The sequence below is a fragment of the Pteropus vampyrus genome, unplaced genomic scaffold (assembly GCF_000151845.1).
Source record: "Pteropus vampyrus isolate Shadow unplaced genomic scaffold, Pvam_2.0 Scaffold37, whole genome shotgun sequence".
Taxonomy (NCBI): domain Eukaryota; kingdom Metazoa; phylum Chordata; class Mammalia; order Chiroptera; family Pteropodidae; genus Pteropus; species Pteropus vampyrus.
Window position 1 is genome coordinate 6,970,371 of NW_011888818.1, and position 22,653 is coordinate 6,993,023.

Genomic DNA, 22,653 nt, shown 5'->3' on the forward strand with positions numbered 1-22,653 from the left:
AGGGAAAATGAGGTGGTTATGTATGTGTAAGGGAACTCTTTACTTACTGCTCAATTTTTTTATAGACCTTAAACTGCTCTAAAAATAAAGTTTATTAATTTAAAAACCAGAAAGTGTTAATTCACTTTTCCTTTTTCGTACTGTAATATTTATTACATGTATTGCTTTAGCAATGACATTGTTTAGAATTGCCAGTGCGTGGGGATAATTAAAAAAGAGCCCAACCTTTTAGCGTGGCCTTCTGCTCTGAATGGCATGGATGTCTGGGCCTGGTCAGGTACCCAGCACCGAGCACGGCATCTGCTGAGAGCAAGGTGCTCAGTGCTGGTTGTGGAGTGAGAGGCTCTGAGACCTGTGGGCTGTGGGCTGCAGCATTTTGCTCAGGATTCTAAATGAGAGCATGGCTGAAGAGTCCAGATGCCTTTGCAGAAATGATTCCCCAGCTGATGAGGAAGTTAGTTTCTAGGATTCTCACTTCTTAATAAAGTGAGCCACAGTTTGTGATGCCTTGGACGTATCGGTTCTCATCTGACTTCACTCAGTACAGTTTTCTTCCCATAGACCTTTGATTATTAATTCAGAACCATTTCTCCTGAATCCTTTATTGGGAACACCCAGTATTCTCAAGAACTCCCAGTATTCTCAAGAATATATAGGGAGCTGCATGAGGCCATAAAAAACCATGAGACTGGAACACTGAAAATGTGTTTTTTTTATGGCCTCATGCAGCTCCCTATATATTCTTTCATGTTAAATGACTGTTTCCTGATCTGCTTTGATTATCCTGTTCTCCACATATCAGTTGTGCTTTAGGCATAGATACAATTTGGTCTGTTATCTAGTATCTCATTTTTGTTCAGTAGACAGAAGTTCTTTTAAGTTTTTTTGAAAATAGATTGCAATCACTCACTGTCTGACCTCTTATTTCTTCCAAAGGATTCATTACCAGTTTTTGAATTCTTTTTTTTTTCTTAACGCCTACAGCACCCGGTCTTCCTAGGTGGTCTCCCATCCAAATACTAACCAGGCCCGACCCTGCTTAGCTTCCAAGATCAGCTGGGATCCAGGGCGTTCAGGGTGGCACGGCCGTAGACACTTTGAATTCTTAATGTTTGTTGTTCTTTGTAAAGTAAAAGATTATTTTTGGTTTCAGATAACTTGGCTTTCGGTTTGTTCATACTTCCTTGGGTAAAATCTTAGTGACCCTTTTGTTCTTACTGAAAATTTATTTGGAGTCGTTTTATAGTTTATGTAAATATCTTAATGAATTTTAAAAGGAGGGAGTTCTTGGGGGTATTACTTGCATTCCCATTAGCTGGAAAGCCTCTTCATATTTGAGGAGGTAAGGCACTGAGATAATCGGACAAGGACACCAAGTAGCCTTCAGTGGTACTAGAGGTGCGAGCTGGGGCCAGGTCCTGCGGGGCCCTATGACAAAGTTACGATGTTGTACCTTATCCTGAGAGCTGTACCCAATGGGGAGCATGGAGGAGTGATACAGGGAAATAGTATCATCCAATTTGGTTCTTAGGAAGATTATTTGAGTAAGGAGATCGGCTTCGGTGAGGTAGGCAGGGAGATCAAATGGGGGCCAGATGTCAGCCTCTCAAATATAGATGCCAACTGAAAAAGCTCCAAATAAGTCTTCCTGCAGAGCCACCTTGTTGCAACCTGTGCCTCTTGAGTACGCAGACCTCCAGGCTGCCAGCTGTGCCCTAAGCTCTGCTTGTGGGTAGATTCCTGCTAGTGAGGATGACATGTGACCCTTGGGAACATGGCTCTTAAAATGCTGAAGAAACGAGTATATTTGGACAGGGCACAGATTTTGGTGTCAGACACACCTGGATTTGAGCATGGGTTCTACCACTTCCTAACTAGATGGCCTTGAGCAAGTCACTTAATCTTTCTGAAAGTTCTCATTTTTAGAACAGTATGAGAGGCCTCTGCATTGGGCCCCAGTTTCGTAGGGCCCTGCAGTGGTCTTCCAGCGTGCCCCTGCTCGTGGGGGTTGGGGGAGGAGTCTACGCCAATGATCAAAGCCCACATGGTAGTCTGTATGAATTGTGCTCCTCCAGACTTGTGCAGTGCACAGCCTGTGCAAGTGCAGTGTGGGCTGCTAGTAAGAGCGACAAGGAGGACAGGATTGAGGACAATGATGGGGTAGACTCCAGACTTGGCAGGTGTCAGGATGTGACCAGGAGAATGATGAGGCCATCGACAGTCAGAGGGAATTTCGGCAGAGAGGTGAGAGGTCAATTTTTGGTAAATTAAGACTTTGGCCCTGCCAAACAGCCACTGAGAGCTATCCAGCAACCCAAACTCATGAGAGAGGTCAGGGCTAGACGTGGCTTTGGAAATCACCAGCGCTGGGGGCATAGTTGAAGCCTGGTGGCTGCATGAGGCCCCTGAGAGAAGCCTATAGGTTGTAGCAAGGACATCCGTGTTTCAAGAACAGGCGTACATAAAGGGACCATGAGAGGGGCAGAGGGCTTCAGGGCCCAGGGACGATGGAATGCTACTGATGGCACAGCCCAAGAGTGGAGAGTTTCAGGGGGTCGGGGCTTTGGAGGGGTCAGCGAGGACAGGATCTTTGGTCTAGAAGACAGATCTTTCTGGAGAGACAAGGGCACAGGTGAGGGAGTGGTATGGAAGATGAAACCAGGAGGTTGTCTACACTTGCAGAAATGTAGTAGTGATAGGAAAAAGTGAGAAAGGTGGTAAGCTGAGGGCAGAGTGGGATCAGACCAGGGACCTGAGAGCATGATGAGGGGCAGAAAGCAGGTAATTGATAAAGCCTGTCCCAGAGGAGAAGCAAAGGGTGGGAACCAAGAGAAAATGTGAGGGATGGAGGGCAGCTAGCCTGGATGAGTATGCGTCAGGTGTGTGTAAAGAAAAAGGAAGAAAATACGGGAAAGTGTTTGAAGTGTAGGGAAGGGAAATTGGTCAAGTTCACTGGGTCTGGGACTGGGCTTCTCGGTAGAGAAAAGCAGGCACCTGCCAAGGCTTCCAGGGATAGGAGTGGGGGTGGGGTTGGAAGGATCTAGATTTTGACAAGCTTTGATGGGGTTCTCTATGGGAGGTGCTCTCGTGTCTTCTGTGGTGGCCGTGGCTCTGATGGGAATGGACACCGGGTTATGTGCGTTGGATATATCTTCAGCAGAACCACCAAGCCGCGGGGGTGTTAAAGGGTTCGGTTCCTCTCACACAATGGTGAGCGCCTGTTATTTCCCCGTGTGCAGGGGAGACATAGAGACAACAGCTCTCCAAGGTTAGGGAGCCCACAAGAGCGTCTGCAGAAGTTTGCGTAGCTGGGTAGACTAAACCAATAATGACGAAATTGAGATTCAAAATAGGAGGATGAGTTAAATAGTATATTTAAAATGACTAAGCTTCACAGGCTGTGTGTAGAATTAAAAACACAAAATGAAGTGCGTAAAGCCTGGAGGTGAGGGGCCTGACTTGGCAGTAGTTCACCTAACTACTGTGGTCGATGACTAGTCTCGAACTCTTTAGTGCCCTAAAGTTTTGTATGTACCAAGAGTAATAATGGCAGCTTCTATTACCTGCCATGTTCCGAATACCTGGTACTTTTACTGTAGTATTATTTTAGATCCTCATATCAGTCTTATGTGGTATAATCGGCTTGCTTTATAGATAAAGAAAATGACACAGGTAGATGAAATGGCTAATCTCACATGACATGATTGGGAAATGAAGGAGCCACGTTCTTTTCACTGAGCCACACAGCTTTCGGCTGCTTAAAAAGTTAATAAACCTTGGTGTGTGTTTATAAAAATGATGTGTCCAGATGTGGGGCTCTTTGGTGTCTCTGTGCTTGGCTTAGGCCAGCCAGAAGCCATCTGGGACAGTGTTCACTCCTAGAGATCCCAGTATAAAGAAGGATGCTCTAGGTGTGAACAGGGGTCAGGGAAAATAGGTAGGACAGAGTCTGGAACAGGAAGGTTTTAGGAATTAAGGACATGTGGCAGAGGGATTAATTAGGATGCTTCTTAGAGGAGAAAGAAGTTCCGTGGGTGGGGCTTAGAGTTCAATAGTATGTGGATGATTAAATGCTTCTATATCCATACAATGAAATGCTAAGTAACTCTTTAAAAAGATGTAGTTCTGTATCACTGGTATTTAAAAATATATTTAGTCAAAGAGATCACAACAAAGTATTACCATATTAATCCATTTAAAAAATACATGTACTGCTCATAATAGTTGTATTTACACCCTCAGAAAATGTTTGCAAGCAATATGTGGTTCTCTTGTAGTGGGATTTGAGATAATTTTTAAAACTTCGGTCTTCTATTTTTCTATATTTAACATGGAATTTGTATAAGAAGAGATGAAAGCATATTTATAGTTACCCAGTCGTGAGTCAGCCCCTGTTGAAGCAGGAATCTCCCAGCCCTCACCTCAGGTCCTGGAAATGGGGCCCACACAACAGGGGCTGGGGAAGGGGACTGGACTAGGTCTCTTTCAACCCACAGATGTCAAGTGGAAAGCAGTTTACCAAACACAATGCAATCCCACGTTTGTAAAACATGCAAATGTGTGCGGACCCCTGATAGCCATGCACACCCAGGCATTTCCAGAGGGTCACTTTGCAAGTGAAACAAAACAGAGATGAAAGTTTGAGACAGTCGTCTGGAGCCCTGTTAGGACTGTGGGGGTTTTCACTACTGTGCCCAGAGGTAGGCGCTCTGCTCTCCTCTGTAGTGACCTAACAGGATGTTGTCATCAACTAGAAAGAATGCTGAGGTCTTTATGCATGGCGGGGATGCTCGTCTCTCTGAGACCCTGAATCAATTTCAGGCAAATATTTCAAGCAGGAGGGGATCGTTTCCCCTCCCACGTGCCCTTCTAGTTTCCTTGATTCTCTTTTTCACAATTAGAATCAGCCACCACACTGGCAATCTGAATTGAGGTAGCCCAGGCATGGGATCCTATGGGAAAGCGCCTCGCCCCAGGGACAACAGAATCTAGGGTTCCGTATCTGGCACTCTCTACTAGACGTGGCATTCAGGCCATCAGACTTGAGCAGGATTCGGTGATCCTTTAGCAAACATATCAGAAGTGAACAATTTTAAACTGATAAAAATATACTACACTTGATCCTAGCTGAAAGGCTGAGAAGCGATAGAAGTGAAAAATTTTAATGGGGTGGTCTCCAAACTGAATGAAAAAAGGAGACAAAGATAAAAGGTAAAGAAAGCAAAAGCCATCTCCGTTTCCCCCTTTATAGCCAGCTTCGACAGCTGACAGCCTTTGAACATTACTCTTTGCAAGTGGCAGAAGGGGACGAGGACAGGCTCTCTCGCTGCTATCAGCGAGGGCTTTATTTGTGCATCTACAGCCCACAGGGGGTGGGGGTGGGGGTGGGACCACGGGCACTCTCACATGCAACAACTTGAGCTTGCTTTGGGGTTGGGGGGAAAAAGGGTCCACACGGAATTTGAGTGCAAAAAATAAATATAAAATTTATTAAAACACCCACAATATTTTAAAGATACCAGAAGTAATACAGTTCACAAACCCAGTTGTTTGTGTAAATTATAATAAAATACAAATCAAAAAAGGATACATACTTGCAATTTCTAGGCACCCTAAATTAAATTTACTGAAACACTGGGGGATAAGGGAGGGTAAGGAGGGGTAGCTCAGGAGGCAAACCAATAAAGTAGGAGGAAAAATATTAACAAAAAGGTAAAAATTATACAAAATAAAATTATCAGCATAAATTTACTGTACTAAGAATATCTACAGTTTAATAATACACATCCTATTGCCTTGAGACATTGCAAAAATCTACCATTCATCCATCAACCCCAGATAAACTTCATTTCAAGTAGCCACAGTTACAAAGTCAAGACGGAATATTCAAGTATGGTTGTTAAGTTCACCTCCATTGGAAGCCAAGTAACCAAACAGGAATTCAGAGAGAAGAAATAAAACACATCAAAACACTACAGGGATTCTAGATTAAGTCGAATGCATGTATATGCCACAATATGACCTGCCCTTGTTTCTTCTGAAATTGGAGTACATGAAAAAGAAACATCACTCCTGTTTTCTCCTCCTTTTTTTCCCTCAAAAGAAAAAAAATATTGGAACCAAGAAAATCTGGATGTTCAAATGAGCCAAATAGTATTTTGCAAATCCCCATGTGAATAGTGACAAGTTATCCCTGAATAACGGGTAGTCAAAATGAGAAGAGAGACCAAATAATACCACTACAAAAAAGCATCCCTGATATCAGAATAGAAGCAAACGAGGAAGTAGGCCAAATCACTCACTGATTCTTAGGCAAAAAGCAACGCTAGACCTTGCATTTCTGTGCTGCAGTCTCCGCTCAGGGGAGAAGCCTATTGCTTTGCTCTTGTGGGCAGCTCAGTGGGAGGAAGGGCTGGGAGCGCCAAGACAGAGGCCTCACAGGTAGAAAAAACTCTCTGCACACGTGGGTATGGGACTGTATAACCTGTGCTGGGGGAACGCACCTCAAAAAGTGTTCATTTTGGTCCAGGGTATGTTGAAATTGGCCATGTACTACTGTAGATGCAGCTGGCTAATAAAACTAGGTTTCGAGGGAGTCATTTCAAATGACAGCAACAATGACTGAAAAAGCTCAATGAGATGGGTATAGGAAATTCACATTTTATAGAAAAGCAAAACTTAAGAAGAAAATGAAATAAAGTTAACCATGCTCCTTCCTTTAGGCATTCTGCCATTTTAACTGCTGAAGAATGAATGAAAAATATAATGACCCGAGATTCTTCAAGGTCAAGTACGTAATCAAATGGACAACCTGCAGGCATCGACCCTCACGGAATCTACCTTACCGAAGTTGTCATGATGTCCTATTTTTGAGGTATTTAAAAAAATTATTGTGACAGTGGATGACACAAAATGGAGCTTCTTGTTGAGTTTTTAAAACATCAACTTTTGTGGACCCAAGAAGAAATTTAGAATAGCACCAACTAAAAAAGCAGCCTCAGTGGCATCGGATGAACAAAGAAAGCTTTTTCCTTTAGTTTGAACATGACTGGTTACCAATGACAGGCAGAAGTAACGCTGGGGCAAAGGCTTCGAGGAGCCAAGAAAGGAACCCCCTGCCCACATGGCCCTGGCCAGTGCCAGGTGAGGAAGGAGATCTGTCTAATCTGCCATGGTGTGCAGAGTGTCTCTGAGACTCTCAGAGACATCTACGTGGCACCCTGGACCACAGGAGAATGTGTGTCCTTGTCTATGAAAATACTTGCCATGTTAAAAGAGGCAGGAGAACCTGACTCCCCTTCCTCAAAAAAAAAAAAAAAAAAGCCCTTCGCCCTTCCTTTCTCATTAGGCCTGAGAGGACAGATTAAAACTAGAGCACCAGCCAAGCCAGGCAAGCCCACTCCCATTCAGTCAGGGAGCTAGCTGCCTTTGCGACTTGCCTTTCTGTGTTTGGCCACCAAGGGAGGAACAAAAAACAAAATTGCTCAGAGCAGGTTATAGCACGGTAAACAGAGGTCTAAGGAGACAGCACCAAAAGGGGGGAGGGGAGGGGAAGCCAAGAGAGACTGGAGCCCACCTTGTTTTTGGTTGGTTGTGGTTTCAGAACCTTGATAGCACCTCAGCAGGACAGGATCAAGGACAGTCACATTAAAACACCATAGCACCATTTTATTTAGACTATTTCATTTCATAAAAATGCTTTCTAGTCCATAGGACACACTTCAGTAACAAAAGGAAAGAGAGATTGGTTGAGGCACGTCAGGGATGTTATTTTAATTTCCCACCAGCACTGCCTTGATCTGAGATCTGGCGGTGGTTAAACATCACAAAGTCTGGCTGGATTTCTCTCAATGAAATCAGGTTACCAACTCTTCATTGTCAACTGTCCTCAAAAACCTACTGCTGTTTGGTACACAGCAGTTTAGCTCTGCTACTTCTTTCTTTGCTTTAGCACTTAAAAAATCCCTTGCACTGCACACTACTGTATCCAAGAGAGGCTGGTGGAAGGACCAAGAGGGGGCAGGGTATGATCTCTTTCCATGCACACCACTGTCATCTCAGTGAGAAGGTAAAGCAGTACCCACGAAGCCAGCGTGTGGGGAACTTAGGCCCTGCCAAAGAACAAACCAAACAACAAAAACAAAAGACCTCAGAATCCACAAAACACCTTTAGTCAAGATCTCTGATGGTTAGATAATGGTTTCTTGAGCTAGCACCAGTTATTTTGTGAGAACCTGCTGCGAAGCGATTTTTATTTTAAAAATCTCTTAGCACAGAACTTTGCAAGCACTTCCCTTGCACACAAAAGGCAGGGAAAACAAAATGAAGCGAGAGGAACCAAATGTCTGCACCGTGTGTGGGTGATGTCTGTGGACAGGGCACACTGGGGAGATGACTATAAGACTCCATCATTTTCTGTTGCTATAATATTACTCTTAAAACTTGGTCATGCTGTTAGGTTCTTTAGTTGCAATGGCTTTGTTTTTCTTCTCATGATAAAAATGTCTGTTAATCATCTTTAGGACTTAAAAAATGATAGTGCCAGTAAAAAATAAAAATTTGATTTTTCTCTTTAAGAAACCTTCAGCAGCAAGGGGGGGATAAAGAGCTGTGCATAGTTACTTTTTAAATATACGTCTAAAGCATGCTAATTTTAATGACTGAGATTTGAGGTAGGTTATACATGTAGTGTGTACAAATCAGCATGGGCTTGAGCATGGCACCAGCACCACCTAATTTTTGAAACACCATTCTGAGGGGATGGGAACATCCAATGGAGACTGCCTCTTGACTCACCTCTCAGCAGCCTGTTTGCTAATCTAGAAATTTATGCACCAAAGGCTGTTTGAGCTGGGGGGACAGACATCACATGCTTTTAGCTTGTATTGGATTCTCTTTTCAGCTAATGGCTTTGCTACCAAAGGGTGACGAGGGGAAGAGTATATTTAACATACATCAGGAAGATTCACACATGCCAAGTATCAGAATCACCTGGGTTACACTCGGGACCTTCCAAACCAACAGCCAACCTGGGGCTTTCCCGGGTCATACAGACGGTCACATTCTCCAAATATTTCGTAAAATATTGTATTTCTTGCTTAAGATCATTTAAAATGAAGTTTTCAAGGCACCCCCGTATCTACCTAAGCACGGAGTCAAATGAGACCTGCATAAAAGTACTGATGCGATAAGCAAAATAGCATTTAAAGGACCCAACTTTTCCTCAAAACTAGAAAATTAGCATGCTCATTAAAGACTCTGCTTCCTTTAGCTTGTCAAACTGAAGGTCAGAGGTTTTCCTATAAATCTGAGTTCTGAATAATTCTAAATCCTGATAAGCTCTTGGGTATTTATTTCAAAAGCAATAATATTTCATTTTTGTCCTGTAAAATAAATGCAACTTTACAGAATATGGTAAAAGTGAAGGATAGACAAAGCACGTTAAATATTCAGCTACTATTTACAATTTCTCCCACAATTACATGTTAAAACATACTTTTTTTTTTTTTCAAGTTGCTGTTTAAATCTAGGCAAAAGTGCTTAAAAAAATCTTTCACTATTTACAGTTAAAACCAGACCACATAAATGCTCAGGACATCTTACAACGACTCTCCGCCAGTGCTTCCGGAACAGTTACAGTAAACACCCAGCGGGTCGGTTCTCTGCTCTTACACAAGGCACCTGGAAGCTCAGGAACTTGCCTTTAGCATCGTCATCTGATTGTTAAACTTGTTTTACGAAGACCCACATCTGAATAAAACTGCTCAATAAATATCTGATGTTTATCTCAGGGCTTGGTTCTCATTCACTGTGTGGCCATATTCCCCTCTGTGCATCCTGATGAAGCCTCCCATTCACCACACATCCACATTGATATAACTGCTGCTAATACCACAGGGAAAACAAAAACTCCAAGAAGTGTGACTTGCTGTCGATGAATGTTGCTTCTACCTGCCAGGCCCCAACCTCTCTCAACAATATTGTGAAAATTAAGCACCACATTCTCATTTCGAAAAGCTAAACGAATGCACCAGAATTTTCAAACGGGTGTGTTAAAGCGGGTGGAAAAGGGAGGAAGGAAAGGAGAAAATGACTGAATAGAGAAATGGCACCAATTAGGGAGGAAAATCATAGCTACCTGCTGAAAATGTTTGACTCTTGCGTTTTAAAGTTGTTAAGTGTAGGCCCACTCCTCAAACGACAGCATGGAGGGGGTGGGCTTGGGTGTGAGGCATGCACCATTGTCCAATGTGAAAATCCAGGAATAAGGAGAGATGTGTTAACTGCTGTTACACTGGTGTGCTGAGCTCCTGCAGGATGCAACCTGCCCGAGAGTCAAGGAAGTCCCAGCACAATACTACAGCACCAGGCTCTGCACAGCGCTGCACACGGGGCAACGCTGGCTTTTCACAGCTTGGGTTCAACTTCTGGTTTTTAAAGATACAGTAGCCCTTTTTCGGTATCAGCATGGACTTTGGGGCTTTTTAAAAATTGCCACTAAGGCAAATTCCTTCAGCCCAGTATTCACTGGCTCGTCGACTTGGTGGAAAAGGCTCCTAAGAGCCTCTCAACTCCAGCTCCATCACGAGGTGCTGCCTAGGGAACCACATCATATGACTTGATAAATAACGGACAGAGAGGATTCAGTGTGGAGACTAGCAAGCTTGAAGCTGTCTACTTCCAACCTGGTTTCTGGGGAAATCTATACCAGCCTCTCAGGTGCCTGGCCTGGGGTGCAGCTGCCCCTTCCCCCTGACTCCAAGCTGGTGCCTGGAAAAGGGGCCCCAGATGTTTCTCTACAGATTCTCCCATCCTGCCGGAGAGGACAGAGGCCATCCTGAGGGCTCCCTCCCCCGAAGGGAAGGCTTATCTGTCCGGAGGGATGGACTGGGTGGCTACAATCTGCACTTGGCTCATGAGGGGCAGATGGCTGAGAGAACCTCGTCAGCTCCCAAAAGGGCCAGGCTCGCCGGGCCCAGCAAGACTGGGCAGGAGTGAGCACTTCTGGCTTTTCCTGCCCATCTTTTACCATTACTATTGTCGCTTTTTAAAAAATCCAATAAATACACATTTTAAATGGAATTTAAAACTACTCCTTTGTGAAAGGACACTATAAACTTTCTTTCCATTATTGTGATATACAAGGATAGAGTTTTAAAAACAAGAGAAAATAAAAGCCCCCCAAACAAGGGGGGAAAAAAAGCCAACGTGGAGATATAAATATTAAGATCACGAAAAAAATCACCCGACAGCCGTAGCTTCTTCTTCAAAGTGCTGGGGAAGTGGGGGGAAGGGAGGGGCGGGTCAGTTCTGAGGTTTGGACCATAAATACATATATATGTGTATCTATATATGTATATATAGATAAAAAGACTTCTGCACCCCCAACCCGCCCCCAGGTGTGAGGGCAAAAGCACCACAGAGGCAGCTCGGGCCGGGCCCGACGCTGAGGTACGCTGGCACCCTGGCACCTAGATCCAGCGGCTGTAGGGACCAGTGACCTTCGTGTAGGCGTAGGAGGACACGGTGACCGCCGAGTCTGTGGGCACAGCCAGCGCCTGCCGGGTGGGGACAATCCCCCTCTTCTCCTTATGCTCGGGCTCGGGGACCAGGGCACCACCCCACTTGCGCTTCTTCCCGTAGAGCTTGGCCTCCTGCTGGCCCAGGCCCAGCCGGGCGGCCTCCTCCTGCCGCGCCCGTGCCCTCTCCGCCAGCTGCTTCATCTTGGCCTCCCAGAGGGCCAGCCCGTGATTGGGCTGGTTGAGGTTCTTGTGCTGGTAGAAAACCAGCGAGATGCGGGTGGGGTGGCAGCGGTTGGGTTTCTTGAGGGGCGTGGTGGCGTGCAGCTCCCGTCGGGCACACTCGATGAGGATGGAGCCGTGAGCGGGGGCCACGGCCACGCCACCGATGTTCTCGTCCAAGAAGTTGTGCTCGCTGTCGGACCACAGCTCTTCCTCCTCCTCCTCCATGCCGCCCTTCTCCTCCTTCACTGCCCCCTTGCTGGGGGGCTCCTCGGCCATCCCCTCCTCCAGGCTGAAGGGATCCCACAGCTTCTCCTCGGACTTCAGGGCCCCAAACAGCTTCTCGCTGGAGCCCAGGGGCATACCGAAGGACTGCCAGGCTTTGTCCAGCTGACTCGCTGCCGGGGTTGGAATCCGTCCCTCCTCCCCTTTCAGGGGGCTCCACAACTTGTCTTGGAAGCCAGGACCACCTTTCAGGGCAGAGTTGAAATCCCCTGCCCCCAGACCCCATGGCTTCTCAGTCAGGCTGGGCCCGGCCAAGGCCGAGGTGCTGTTCCCAAACTTGCAGGGGCTCCACGGTTTGCCTCGCAGCCGTCCTCCAGGCTGGGGGGCTGGCTGCTGCCCCTCACCAGGGAACAGCCCCCACTGGCCATCCGGGAAGTGGGAAGGGGTCAGGCAGCTGGCCCCGAAAGAACCGAGCTTATCAGGAACGATGGCAGGGCTCTCTCCACGAGGGAACACACCCCAGCTGCTACCCACACTGTTAGTCCTCTTGGGGGACATGCTTGGGCCTCCTGAGTACTGTCCCCATAGGTGATTGGGACCCCCATTCTGAGATGCCTCGGGCAAAGGCATTTTGCCCATCTTACCAGGGTCTCTGGGTACAGATTCGGCCTGGACCAGTGGGTCTACTGGCTCTTGCTTGATGGATCTATTGTAGCAGTTGGAGCTCTGTGCAAAGGGAGAGGGGTCCCTGGATGCTGGGTGGATCTGAGGGGCCTTGGGAAGCAGATATTCCTTGGGGCCTGGATAAGCAGGCTGCTGGTGGTGGGGGGTGGGGCGGTGGGTGTCCGTGGGAACAGCCTGGCCAGGCAGCTCGGCAAACTCAGCACCACCGTAGGCCGGGCTCAGGCTGTTGTGCAGAGCATGGAGGTCTGGCTTCTTCTCAAAACTACCATTGCTGCCAGTGTGCCCCCAGGTGCCAGGCCCCAGGAACTGAGAGGGGAAGACCGGGTTGCTGGATGGAAAGCCATAGTAGCTGAACGACGGAAGAGCGTACTTGGAGTGGAAGCCGTTGACAGAGGTCAGGCTGGGCTGTGCATAGTAGGAGTGGTAGGAGTACACGCTGTTCATGCTGTACGGGTCGGAAGGCCGGCAGTTGCCCAGCACCGAGTAGCTCTCCACCACCGTGTTGCTGCCGTACTTGAAGGAGCTGAAGTGGCTCTGAGGCTCCACCTTGAGGGAGGGCTTCAGGCTCTGCTGGGACAATCCGCCCTTCAGGGACAAGCCTGAGGAGAACAGGAGACAAGACAGAGAGGAAGCAGGGAGAACCACAGTCGGCCGAGGCCCTGGGCAGATGGACTGGGGGTAGAAACTCTCTCTCTCCTTCAGAGGTTTCCTCTGCAGGACATGCAAGATGAATGAGGCTGGACTTGCTCTGGGCACTGCTCAGCATGGCCCCTGGACCCTCTGAGGCCCCGGGAGAAGTGGCCCAGAGCCCACGGCCCCCTCTGTGTCACTCCTCCCCCACCCTTCACCCTAGCGAATTCCACGAGTCCTCACTGAGGCCCCTCCCATCTGCAGGGACAAGGGCCAAGAGAAGGGGGAGCTGTGCCACTCAGGCACCCCGACCGCAGCCCACGTGCCTAAAGCCGCGGTCCCCTCAGACTCTCAGAGAGGGAGTGGGCGATCTGGAGGGGAAACCCAGCTCCTCTTTGGGAAGATACGATGACCTCCTTGCACTTGCTCCCCAGGGACCGCCTACCAGTTTGGTGTCCCGGGGCTGCTGCGGCTATCACACTGACTGGCAACATTAGGATAATGGGATGGTCCAGATGACTGAGAGGCCCCCGGACTTTTTCATCTGGAGTCCCAACTCAAGGCAGAAAGGGAGCATCAGGGGGCCATCCAGGGCCCCCACCCAACAGCACCAACGCCACCCCCGGAGGGTGCCTGCTCCCCACACACCTGGGTCAGTGGAGATGCCGGCCAGCTCCAGGGCCTCCTGCTTGATCTTCTCCGGGGTGCTCAGCTTCTCCTTCTGAATCTTCTTCTTCTCGGCTGCCGCCTTCCTGGCTTCCAGCTGCCGCTGGCGACAGGACTTGGCAGGTTCTGGCAGGCGCCGAACCTCGCGGGGGAAGGCGGTGAGCACCTGGATGGCCCCACTGCCCACCTTGGCGTTCTGGTTCTCCTCACTGCCGAACTCGTCCGTGGTGGCCATCTTGTACAGGGGGAGCACGTGCAGCTGCTCGTCCTCTGGAATCTTGCCCACGCAGCGATTGTCTTCCTTGGTCAGGGTGCAGACCTGCTCCAGCAGCGAGAGGGGCATGAGTTGGGGGAGCCCAGTACTGGGAGGAAGGGCTGAGCATCCCCATGGGTGATACCCCTTCCCCAAAAAGCCCCAACACCAGGCATCCACTTGGTCTTAATGCTCCCTATTACTTTAGGGTGTCTAAAAAGCACATCCATCCTGGTTCATAGCATAACAGTATCACCAACATTTAGTCTGCTCTACAGCTTTCAAAGCATGTCCACTCACACTGTCTCATGCGATCTTAATAAGGCCAAGAGGGGATGAGACAGCTGGCCCAGGGTGACATGGCTGGCAAGGGGGCAGGGCTGGGGCACATGCTCCACTCTCCAGCACAGCATAATGGCCACTGCAATAAATCCACTAGTGGAGCCTGGGACCACTCACCATTATCCTCCTTGCCCTGAACATTCGGCCTCCTTTTGCTCTTGAAATACTTTTCCTTTTTATTAAAAACTACATGTGCTGGTTGTAGAAAACTTAGGCCAGCAAAAAGGAAATAAAAATTATCTCCATAATCCCACCACCTAGAAATAATCACTGTAAACACTTTGGTCATATACACATGTACACACTCACTTTTTGGGAATTAAACAGGATGCATGCAGTTTCTGTAATAACTTCATCTTTTTAAATAGAGTATGTTTTCTTATGCATTAAATATTCTTCAATATGATTTAAGATCTGATTCTACTGTATCAATGCATTAATTTATTTAACTAATCTCTCATTACCATTTGGACTTGTTTTCAGTTTTTTCCTATCATAAACGATACTTTAATCCTTTTGGCTAAAATTTTAAAGACTCGATTCCCTAGAATAAATGCTGTGAAGCAGAACTGCCACAGACTACTAAACTACCCTCCAAAATGATTATCATCATTAGTGTTTCACTCATACTGTCAGAATGTGAGTTTCAATTTTTTTATACTTTTGCCTGTAATTTTGCCACCAATTTCTTAAAAACTTTTTGCTCATTATCAAAACGTATCTTGTTGTTTACTAACAAGGTTCTATTTTTTCTCAAATGTATTGACTATATTTTCTTATTGTCTGTTTTCTACTCTTTATTGACTATATTTTCTTATTGTCTGTTTTCTTGATGTGCTGGCATTTGGAGCCTTGATCCTGGAGGGACTGCCCCTCCCAGGGCTAGCTAATTTCTAGAGATAGCAAACGACTCCCCTGTGAGCACACATTTGATATACAAATTAACCGATCCAGAGCGTGTACCTCCAACCATCTCTTTTATCAACTTGCACATGCCAAGATTCCCCCTGCCCTAAATCACCCCAAGGCTAGGCATGGACAACTAGGGACCACCCCGATAGCCCAGAGCCCACAGACTTTATTGGAAGGACCCAATCCTAAGCTTACTCAGTGTACCTACCCTGCCTCGCCCATTCCTTCCAACAAAGTCCCCAATAAAGGCTCTGGGCACGCTCTCTCCCTCACTCCTTCTGCCTCCTGACCGACCCTGGTGCTTCTCTGCATGGCCCTGTGTGGCTTGCTGTGGATTCTGCTTGTGGGGCTCTGTGAGTATAAACTTCTTCCTTCATAACAATCATTTCTGTGTCTTCGCATCCAATTAAAACGAATCCTGGGTACATGTGAACACAACTCTGTCTTCCTTTTTTCGGTGAGTTTTATGACTTTTGCCCATTTTTTTTTTTTACTAGATTATTCATTATCACTAATACAATCTTTCCATCACTCCCTTTGTCACTTGTGACAAATGTTGTTTTCCAGTTTGCATTGGCTTTTCAATTTTGATTATGGCATTTTATTATTGAACATTTTTCTGGAGTCAGCTGTAGTCATACTTTCATCTAACGTTTCTCCTTTGGTGTGGTGCTCTACCAAGCGTGCTTCTTTCCAGAGTTTGTGGGGGTCTTCAGACTTACTCTGCTCCAACCGGACCCCTGTGCACTTTCTGAGTTGGACTGAACACCAGTCCTGCTTCCTACAATCCTCTAAAACCCAGCGTTGTAAACAACAAAGCAAAGAAAAAAGGCAAAGAATGAGATATGACAGAAGGTGTATTTCTCTCTCTGACATATAAAGATGTCTTACAAATGTCAACAGATGCGGCTAAAAAAATAATAGGTAATAAATAACCAGTTAAAAAATAACAGAAGGACATAAGTACGACAGTCATGAAGATGACATTAAAACGAGCAAGAAAAATAGGAAAAGGTATTCAAACTCTCTAGTAATAAAAGAAACACAAATTAAAATAAGGTTTGCCACTCAGGCAAGCAAAAACTGAAAAGGTTGACAAAACACTCTGTTGGCAAGGAAGCCAAAGAATAAGCACACTAAGCCTGAAACTGTCCTCACCCCAGCACCTCAAGGGATTACACACCACTACACAGGTGTGTGACCATGGTCCCTCCCGTGGTTTACAGAGGGGGAAGTTGGAAAGAACTTATTGTCCATCGAGAGGGGCCTGGTCAAATAAATGATGGCAGAGCCAAACATACAGCCTTAGAACATGCTAAAGTAAACCTACAGCCACTGACACAGAAAGCTGTCCACCACAGATCCTTAAGTTAAGAAAAGCAGGTCATAGAACAGCAGGGGATCCACATAATGTGATCCCCTTTGTGTAAAACTTATACAGCTGTACATGCGCACACACACAGTCAGATGTCTGAATGGATGGGCATCACAATGCAAACACTGATTATTTCTACAAGATTGCAGGCAATTTTTACTTTCTACTTCCTTATATTACTTAAAATTTTTTATAAAGAATAGTTAATTAGTAAAAAATACTATTCATTTTGGAAAAAATTTACCTTTTTCACTCCAAACTCTAGAAGCTCTGGAACCCAGATAACCTCTCTGTGTTCCCATCCTCCTTCCCTGCCTCTCTCCTCATGGCTTGGAGGGTCCGCCCTTTCTATCTCAGCTAGAAACCCTCACAGCACAGTCTAGACAGGAGCCTGTCCTATCTTGCTTCTCAGGCTTGGACACGGAGAAGGAAGACAAGGTGGAGAAATGAAATCCTAGGGTTAGGTCCCTGAGTCTCCATGGGGATACAAGCTACACCAGATTCTGGGAGCCCCCTTTGAGATAACTGCGCCAGTACCCTTGCCTCTTTCACAGCTCCCCCAGAATCTACTTAAAAAGCAGAGAAGAGAGCTAGCCTCACCCCTTCTAGGGTATCCCCACTCAAGCCCAAACCTCCTCTCTTCCCCAAATACATCCATGTCTCTGGTACTGCGTCTAGCTCCATGGCTATAACCAGGAACTACACGCTCTTCAGTCCCAAGTTCATTTCTCTAGACCCCTCCCTCTCCCCGACTACTCTGCATCTCTACCTGGACATCTAGCAAACAACTCAAAACAGAATTCTTGGTTTTTCACCCCAACACTGGTCTTCCCCCATTAGTCTGTATCTCAGTAAATAAAACCAACACTTGCCCAGTTGCTCAAGCAAAAAATCTTGGAGTGGTCCTCAAGTCTCCTTTCTCACCCTACATCCAGTCCATCAGCAAATCCTCTCAGCTGTACTTTTGAAATCATCCAACATCTGTCCAATTACTCTCATCCCCACCCTCAACCCTGCCCTAGCCCTGTCACCTCTGGCCTGGACAACTGTCCCAGCCTCCTACCTGGCCTTTTCCTCCAATTCCCTCCCACACTCCCCTACCCCTACCTGACACACTTCATTCTCCATCTGCAGGAACGAGGGAGCACATCTAACTTTATAAATGAGATCTTACCATTCCCAGCTCAAGAGCCCTCCAGGGATTCCCCATCACACTTAGAGCAGAACTCACAGCCTTGCCCAGCCTCCCTGTGACCTGGTCCCTGCCCAGCCCTCTACTCTCATTCCCCCGAGGCTTAGCTTGTGCTGGTCCTTCTGCCTGCAGCAATCCACCCCCAGAAGTTCAGTCCCTTACTCCGTAGCTTCATTCATGTCTCAGCTCAGGTGCCTCTCCTCAGAGAGGCCTCTTTGGCCACTTCATCTAAATTATCTCCTATCATGTCACCCCCTTCTCACAGTCTTCGCTGCTACTGGACAGTATATCACATACTTGGGCAAGACTGTGCATTTTATTCCCTGGCATCTAAAGTCGTACCTGGGCACAGTAAAACATTTGCTCGATGAATGAATCGAGAAGTTGTTTAGATTTAAATCCAAGTGTCCACAGAGACCTGGAACCACATTTTAGCCCTTTTCCCAAGGGCCTTGAGAATACTCGCCGGTGGCGCTTGCGGCTACAGCGTTTGCCTCAAGATAACAGGCGGATTATAGTCCTAACCTTATCCCCAAAGTTTGCCATGAAATATCTCACTTTTATTATTTTCACATCGCTCTAGCATATCGATAGCCTTTGGAAACAAATGACATCATTCTATTTATAGAATTCTGTTTTCAATACTTTGATCACTGAAAATGTCAAAACCTAGAAAACGTAGCATTCCTACACGTGATGTTAAATGAACACTGGCAGCGAGCTGCACTTTGTTTTCCTAAATAGGAAAAGGGTTAGATAATTGAGGGGCTCCAGGTGCCCAAGGGGCTGCATTCTGCAGCATCCGCCTAACCACAGAAACAAGGCCAGCTCTGTCCATGCATCTGGTGAGGGTTTTCTCAGAGTGGAGGGCAGGTGTGAACAGTCTGGCAGGGCAGTCCCAGAGTCTGAGAATCTGTGTCCTGGTCTCTCCCCACTCGAGCCCACCTGTCTGCATACACCAGTCGGCCCTCTTCCAGGATGGTCCCGTGAGTGGGGCTGTGACAAGACAGAGGCTTCCTTACCACTGTGCAGCCATTGTAGAGGTTATGCTGGTCTTTGTGGGCGTGGGCACAGAAGTCCATGCAGGCTGTGACCCCCGAGAAGGGCCGCCCTTCCTTTAGCCCCAGACGGCAGTCGATCGCTATTTCCTCATTAGTCACCTGTGTGGATGGCCAAAGAGAGCTGCTCATGAGACCTGAGGTGAGTGGCCCTGATTCTGCACATGGGGAGGCCAGATCTTGGGGGAGGGACGTTAAGGATCAGTCACCTTGCCTTTGGGCTGCAGGAAGGAGGTTTCTGGCTGAGGCCCCTGTAGGAATTACTTCCTCCTGAGTTATCTCAAGTCCCCCTTGCCTCATCTGGGAGATGCAGGGGTGAAAAAGGAGAGAAACTCAAGCCTCATTAGTAGAAACCAGACCAGAGGCAGTGGAGGGGGATGAAGCCCAGGGATGGAGAAGAGATGTTCTCAGGTATGGTCAGCATGGTGTGGGAAAGGGGTCTTAGGAAAGAACTACATCCCTGCTCCATCTCTGGCTGGGCTTTTCCTGTAAGGAGCACAGAGGAACCCACTTTCCTAGTTCCCTACTTCAGGGAGCGTGGCACAGATGTGGATGACATGTGGGCACAGAAAGGCCCAGGAGCCAGTACCTGGTTCTGGTAGGCCTGTGGGGCCAGCCGCTTGTACAGGGGTGCAACTTCGGTGGCCAGATCCTGAAAACTCTTCCGGAGCACTTCTTCCTGTGAAGAGAAGAGAGGTCACACATCCAGAGCAGCCTGCCTGGCAAACCCTGACACTGGAAATTCGCCACCATTCCAGAACCAACACCGGGTTGCCACTGGGAAAGTAGGAAGTAAGATGCCATCAGGTAGTTTTTACAGTGTTCCCTCTGTGAAGGGTGTGTTGCCATGTCCATTCTAAAGTTGGGAAACTGAAGCTCACCAGGAAAAGCCCCTGCCTGTCAGTCCAGTCATCCTGACTGCCAAGCGACTGCTCTTCTAGGCTCTAGCCCAGTGCTGCTCAGAACACAGAAAAATGGTTCTTGCTTTCGAGTGCTCCACACCCTAGGGTAGAGGTGTGGTATGGTGGCAAGTAAGAGGAGGAGCAATGACTGTGGATTGTTTTTCCCATGTTACAGGATAAATAAAAGTCAAGGTCTATGTCAGAAATTCCTCAGCCAGTCAGGCCCAGAGCCTGTCCTGAGCCAGGTACACAAACGGATTTCATAGCTCCAACCTCTACACCCACATCGTCTCATATGATAGTCACAAGCCGCATGTGGCTATTGAAATATAAATTAATTTTAATTAACATTAAATAAAATTGAAATTCAGTCCCTCTGTTGCAGTAGTCACACTTCAAATGCTCAATAGCTACATGTGGCTCCTGTCCTGGAGAGCAGAGAACATTTCCATCATCACAAAAAGTTCCAAAGGACAATGCTGCCCTAGACAATGCAGCAGCCCCCGCAACTACACTTGGTGAAAGTTACAGGGGTCCAATCTCTGGACTTCCACGAGTAGCAAGTAGGACTGGGCAAGCTCCTGGCAGGCCTCGAAGAGTTTTCGGAGAAGGCATAGAGAGTTTTCAGGAAAGTAAGCAGGAGAAAGTGGGAAGAGGGAAAGAACCAAGTTTATAGAATTAGAAATGGAAGAACGAGACCAATAGCTCAGATGTCCATCCACTCGGGATAGCAAAGCTGTCAGCCATTCCTGACTGCACCTCCCTGGCTGCCACTCTGATGCTGCCACCAGCACAGTGGACCCAAAGCCAGCACAGCATGGAGGTGAGGCTCATAAGCTCTGGGGAAACACAGGTCTGGGCTTAAACCCTGACTTCGCCATTATAGCCATATGGTCTTGGGCAAGCTGTGTGACTCACCTGGAAAGTGGGAGTAATAGTGCCTAGGTCATCGGGGTGTTGTAAAATTAACTGAGATACGAGAGGTGCTGGGCAGAGGACTCAGGACTTAGTAAATACACAGAAACAGTAGCTGATGGAATAGGAGAAATATTGCTGAGAAATTAAACCAATGCATTTTCATTCCTGGTAACTCCTAGTTCCTCGTGGCCCTGGGACTCCTGCATTCATTGAAGCTACTGCATCTGCTTCTGGGGAGGGCAGACGCTGTCATAAATAAAAGTCTAATGTCAAATCAGACTATTAGACTAGCTCATGCAACAGTCCAAAGCCAGGCTTTGAGGAAAAAAAAAGGATTCTAAATTTGAAAATGCTTCCTTTTACTTCTGAAACACCAAACTTGGAAATCTGAAATCTGAACGTAGTGTATATGTGGTATAGAACAAACAGGCCCCAGGGCAGTCCCCACCCGGTGGAAAAGGGGGACGCCCTCCTCATCTGAGGAGCTGGAGAGATTTGGGAGCTATTGGCTAGGGTTGAGACGTTGCCTGCATTCCGGCAAAGGGACCCAGAACCCTACCCTCACAGAAGCATAGGCAGGAGGGAGGCAGGGAGGCTGGGGTGGGGATGACAGAGAGCCTAGACAGACCTGCACCTTCTTAGCATTTGGAACTCTGAGTGGAGACCACCTCCTAGGACCCCACTTCACTGCACGGGCAACAGAGGGCAAGTAGCAGAGGAGGAGGTGGCCTGACCTGACGCTCCTGGTTCCCACAGCCTGAGTGTGGCCTGCAGTGGAGATCCAGGGGCCCCTTGTCCGGTTGTCATGGGGTTGAGAAGGAGGCCTGGCCCTCAATGAGGAGACTGCAGAGAGGAGGCCTAGAGGCTGTGCTGTGTGGATGCTGGCCTAGTGCCCCATGACCAGGCCAGGCCCCTAGTAAGGAGACAACTGAACAACTGCTCGGAGACATATGCCCAGCGGCCAGACAGGGTGAGGGACACCTCAGAAAGTCAGGCATCAGCCCAGAGAATGGCCCAAGGCTGAGAGGCCGTCTTCCTGTGATACCTCCCAGACCCAAAAAGAACATCTTAGGAAGAATGGTGAGAAAAAAATTACCATTTAAGATGGTTGAATTCTGATGAGGAATTTGAATGTTTAACTTAAAGAGCCTGTTTTAAACCGGAAGAGTCTGAAGCTTACCTGTAACTGGTAAGCCTAATTTTTTACTCACTGTACCCTCTCTACACATTTCACAGCAAATAAGCAGATAAAGCAAGTTCCACTTTCTGTACATCTGTGTCATGGTGTGTTAACCCCAGCTCCCACCTGGACAACTAAAGACACAGGTGGGACAGGGTGTGTGGGAGTGTCTCACTGCTCCCTGTGAGCTCCTCACCTCCTTGGGGTTGTCCCCTGCGAGGCGGAACTTTCGAGGCGTCTTGCTCCGAGCGTATTTGCAGCCGTTGAAGTACATGCTCCAGGAACAACCGAAGGAGAAGGAGGCACCACAGGTGTTGGGGTCTTTGCCTTGGCAAGCGCAGGTCCGGCTGTAACACATATCACGTGTTAGGCACACAGACACGTTTTTTTTCCTTCTGGAATCTTCCTCCTCCCTCAGGAGGAGGACCTGCTGAGGCCTGGTATCCACTGGCCTCCCAGTGACTTGGACTACATCCTTCCCTGCCCTCAATTGCTTCCCCAAATTTCCTTGGGTACAGAGCCAGCTCTGAGCAGTCCATTCTATTCTCACTCCTGAGCTTGGAGATCTGAGTCTG

The 22,653-nt window shown here is 47.5% G+C and overlaps 1 protein-coding gene and 1 pseudogene across 4 annotated transcripts in view; both read right to left on the reverse strand.

The window, feature by feature from the left end:
• Positions 1-975: 975 nt before the first annotated feature.
• On the reverse strand, positions 976-1,094 carry LOC111738382 (annotated as a pseudogene).
• A 4,366-nt stretch (positions 1,095-5,460) lies between these two features.
• Positions 5,461-22,653, reverse strand: part of TET3 (tet methylcytosine dioxygenase 3) — a 99,421-nt gene continuing 82,228 nt past the window's right edge. For 3 of the 4 annotated variants that reach the window (XM_011358135.2, XM_023529476.1, XM_011358136.2), the window contains 5 exons: positions 22,275-22,425; positions 19,668-19,757; positions 19,043-19,180; positions 13,929-14,265; positions 9,336-13,249 (listed from right to left, as the gene is read on the reverse strand). In XM_011358135.2, coding sequence (XP_011356437.1) covers positions 11,472-13,249; positions 13,929-14,265; positions 19,043-19,180; positions 19,668-19,757; positions 22,275-22,425 — 2,494 coding nt within the window. In that variant the 3' untranslated portion in view covers positions 9,336-11,471. Of the gene's footprint in view, positions 13,250-13,928; positions 14,266-19,042; positions 19,181-19,667; positions 19,758-22,274; positions 22,426-22,653 lie in introns of all 4 variants that reach the window. The other variant, XM_011358134.1, reaches the window with a different exon arrangement.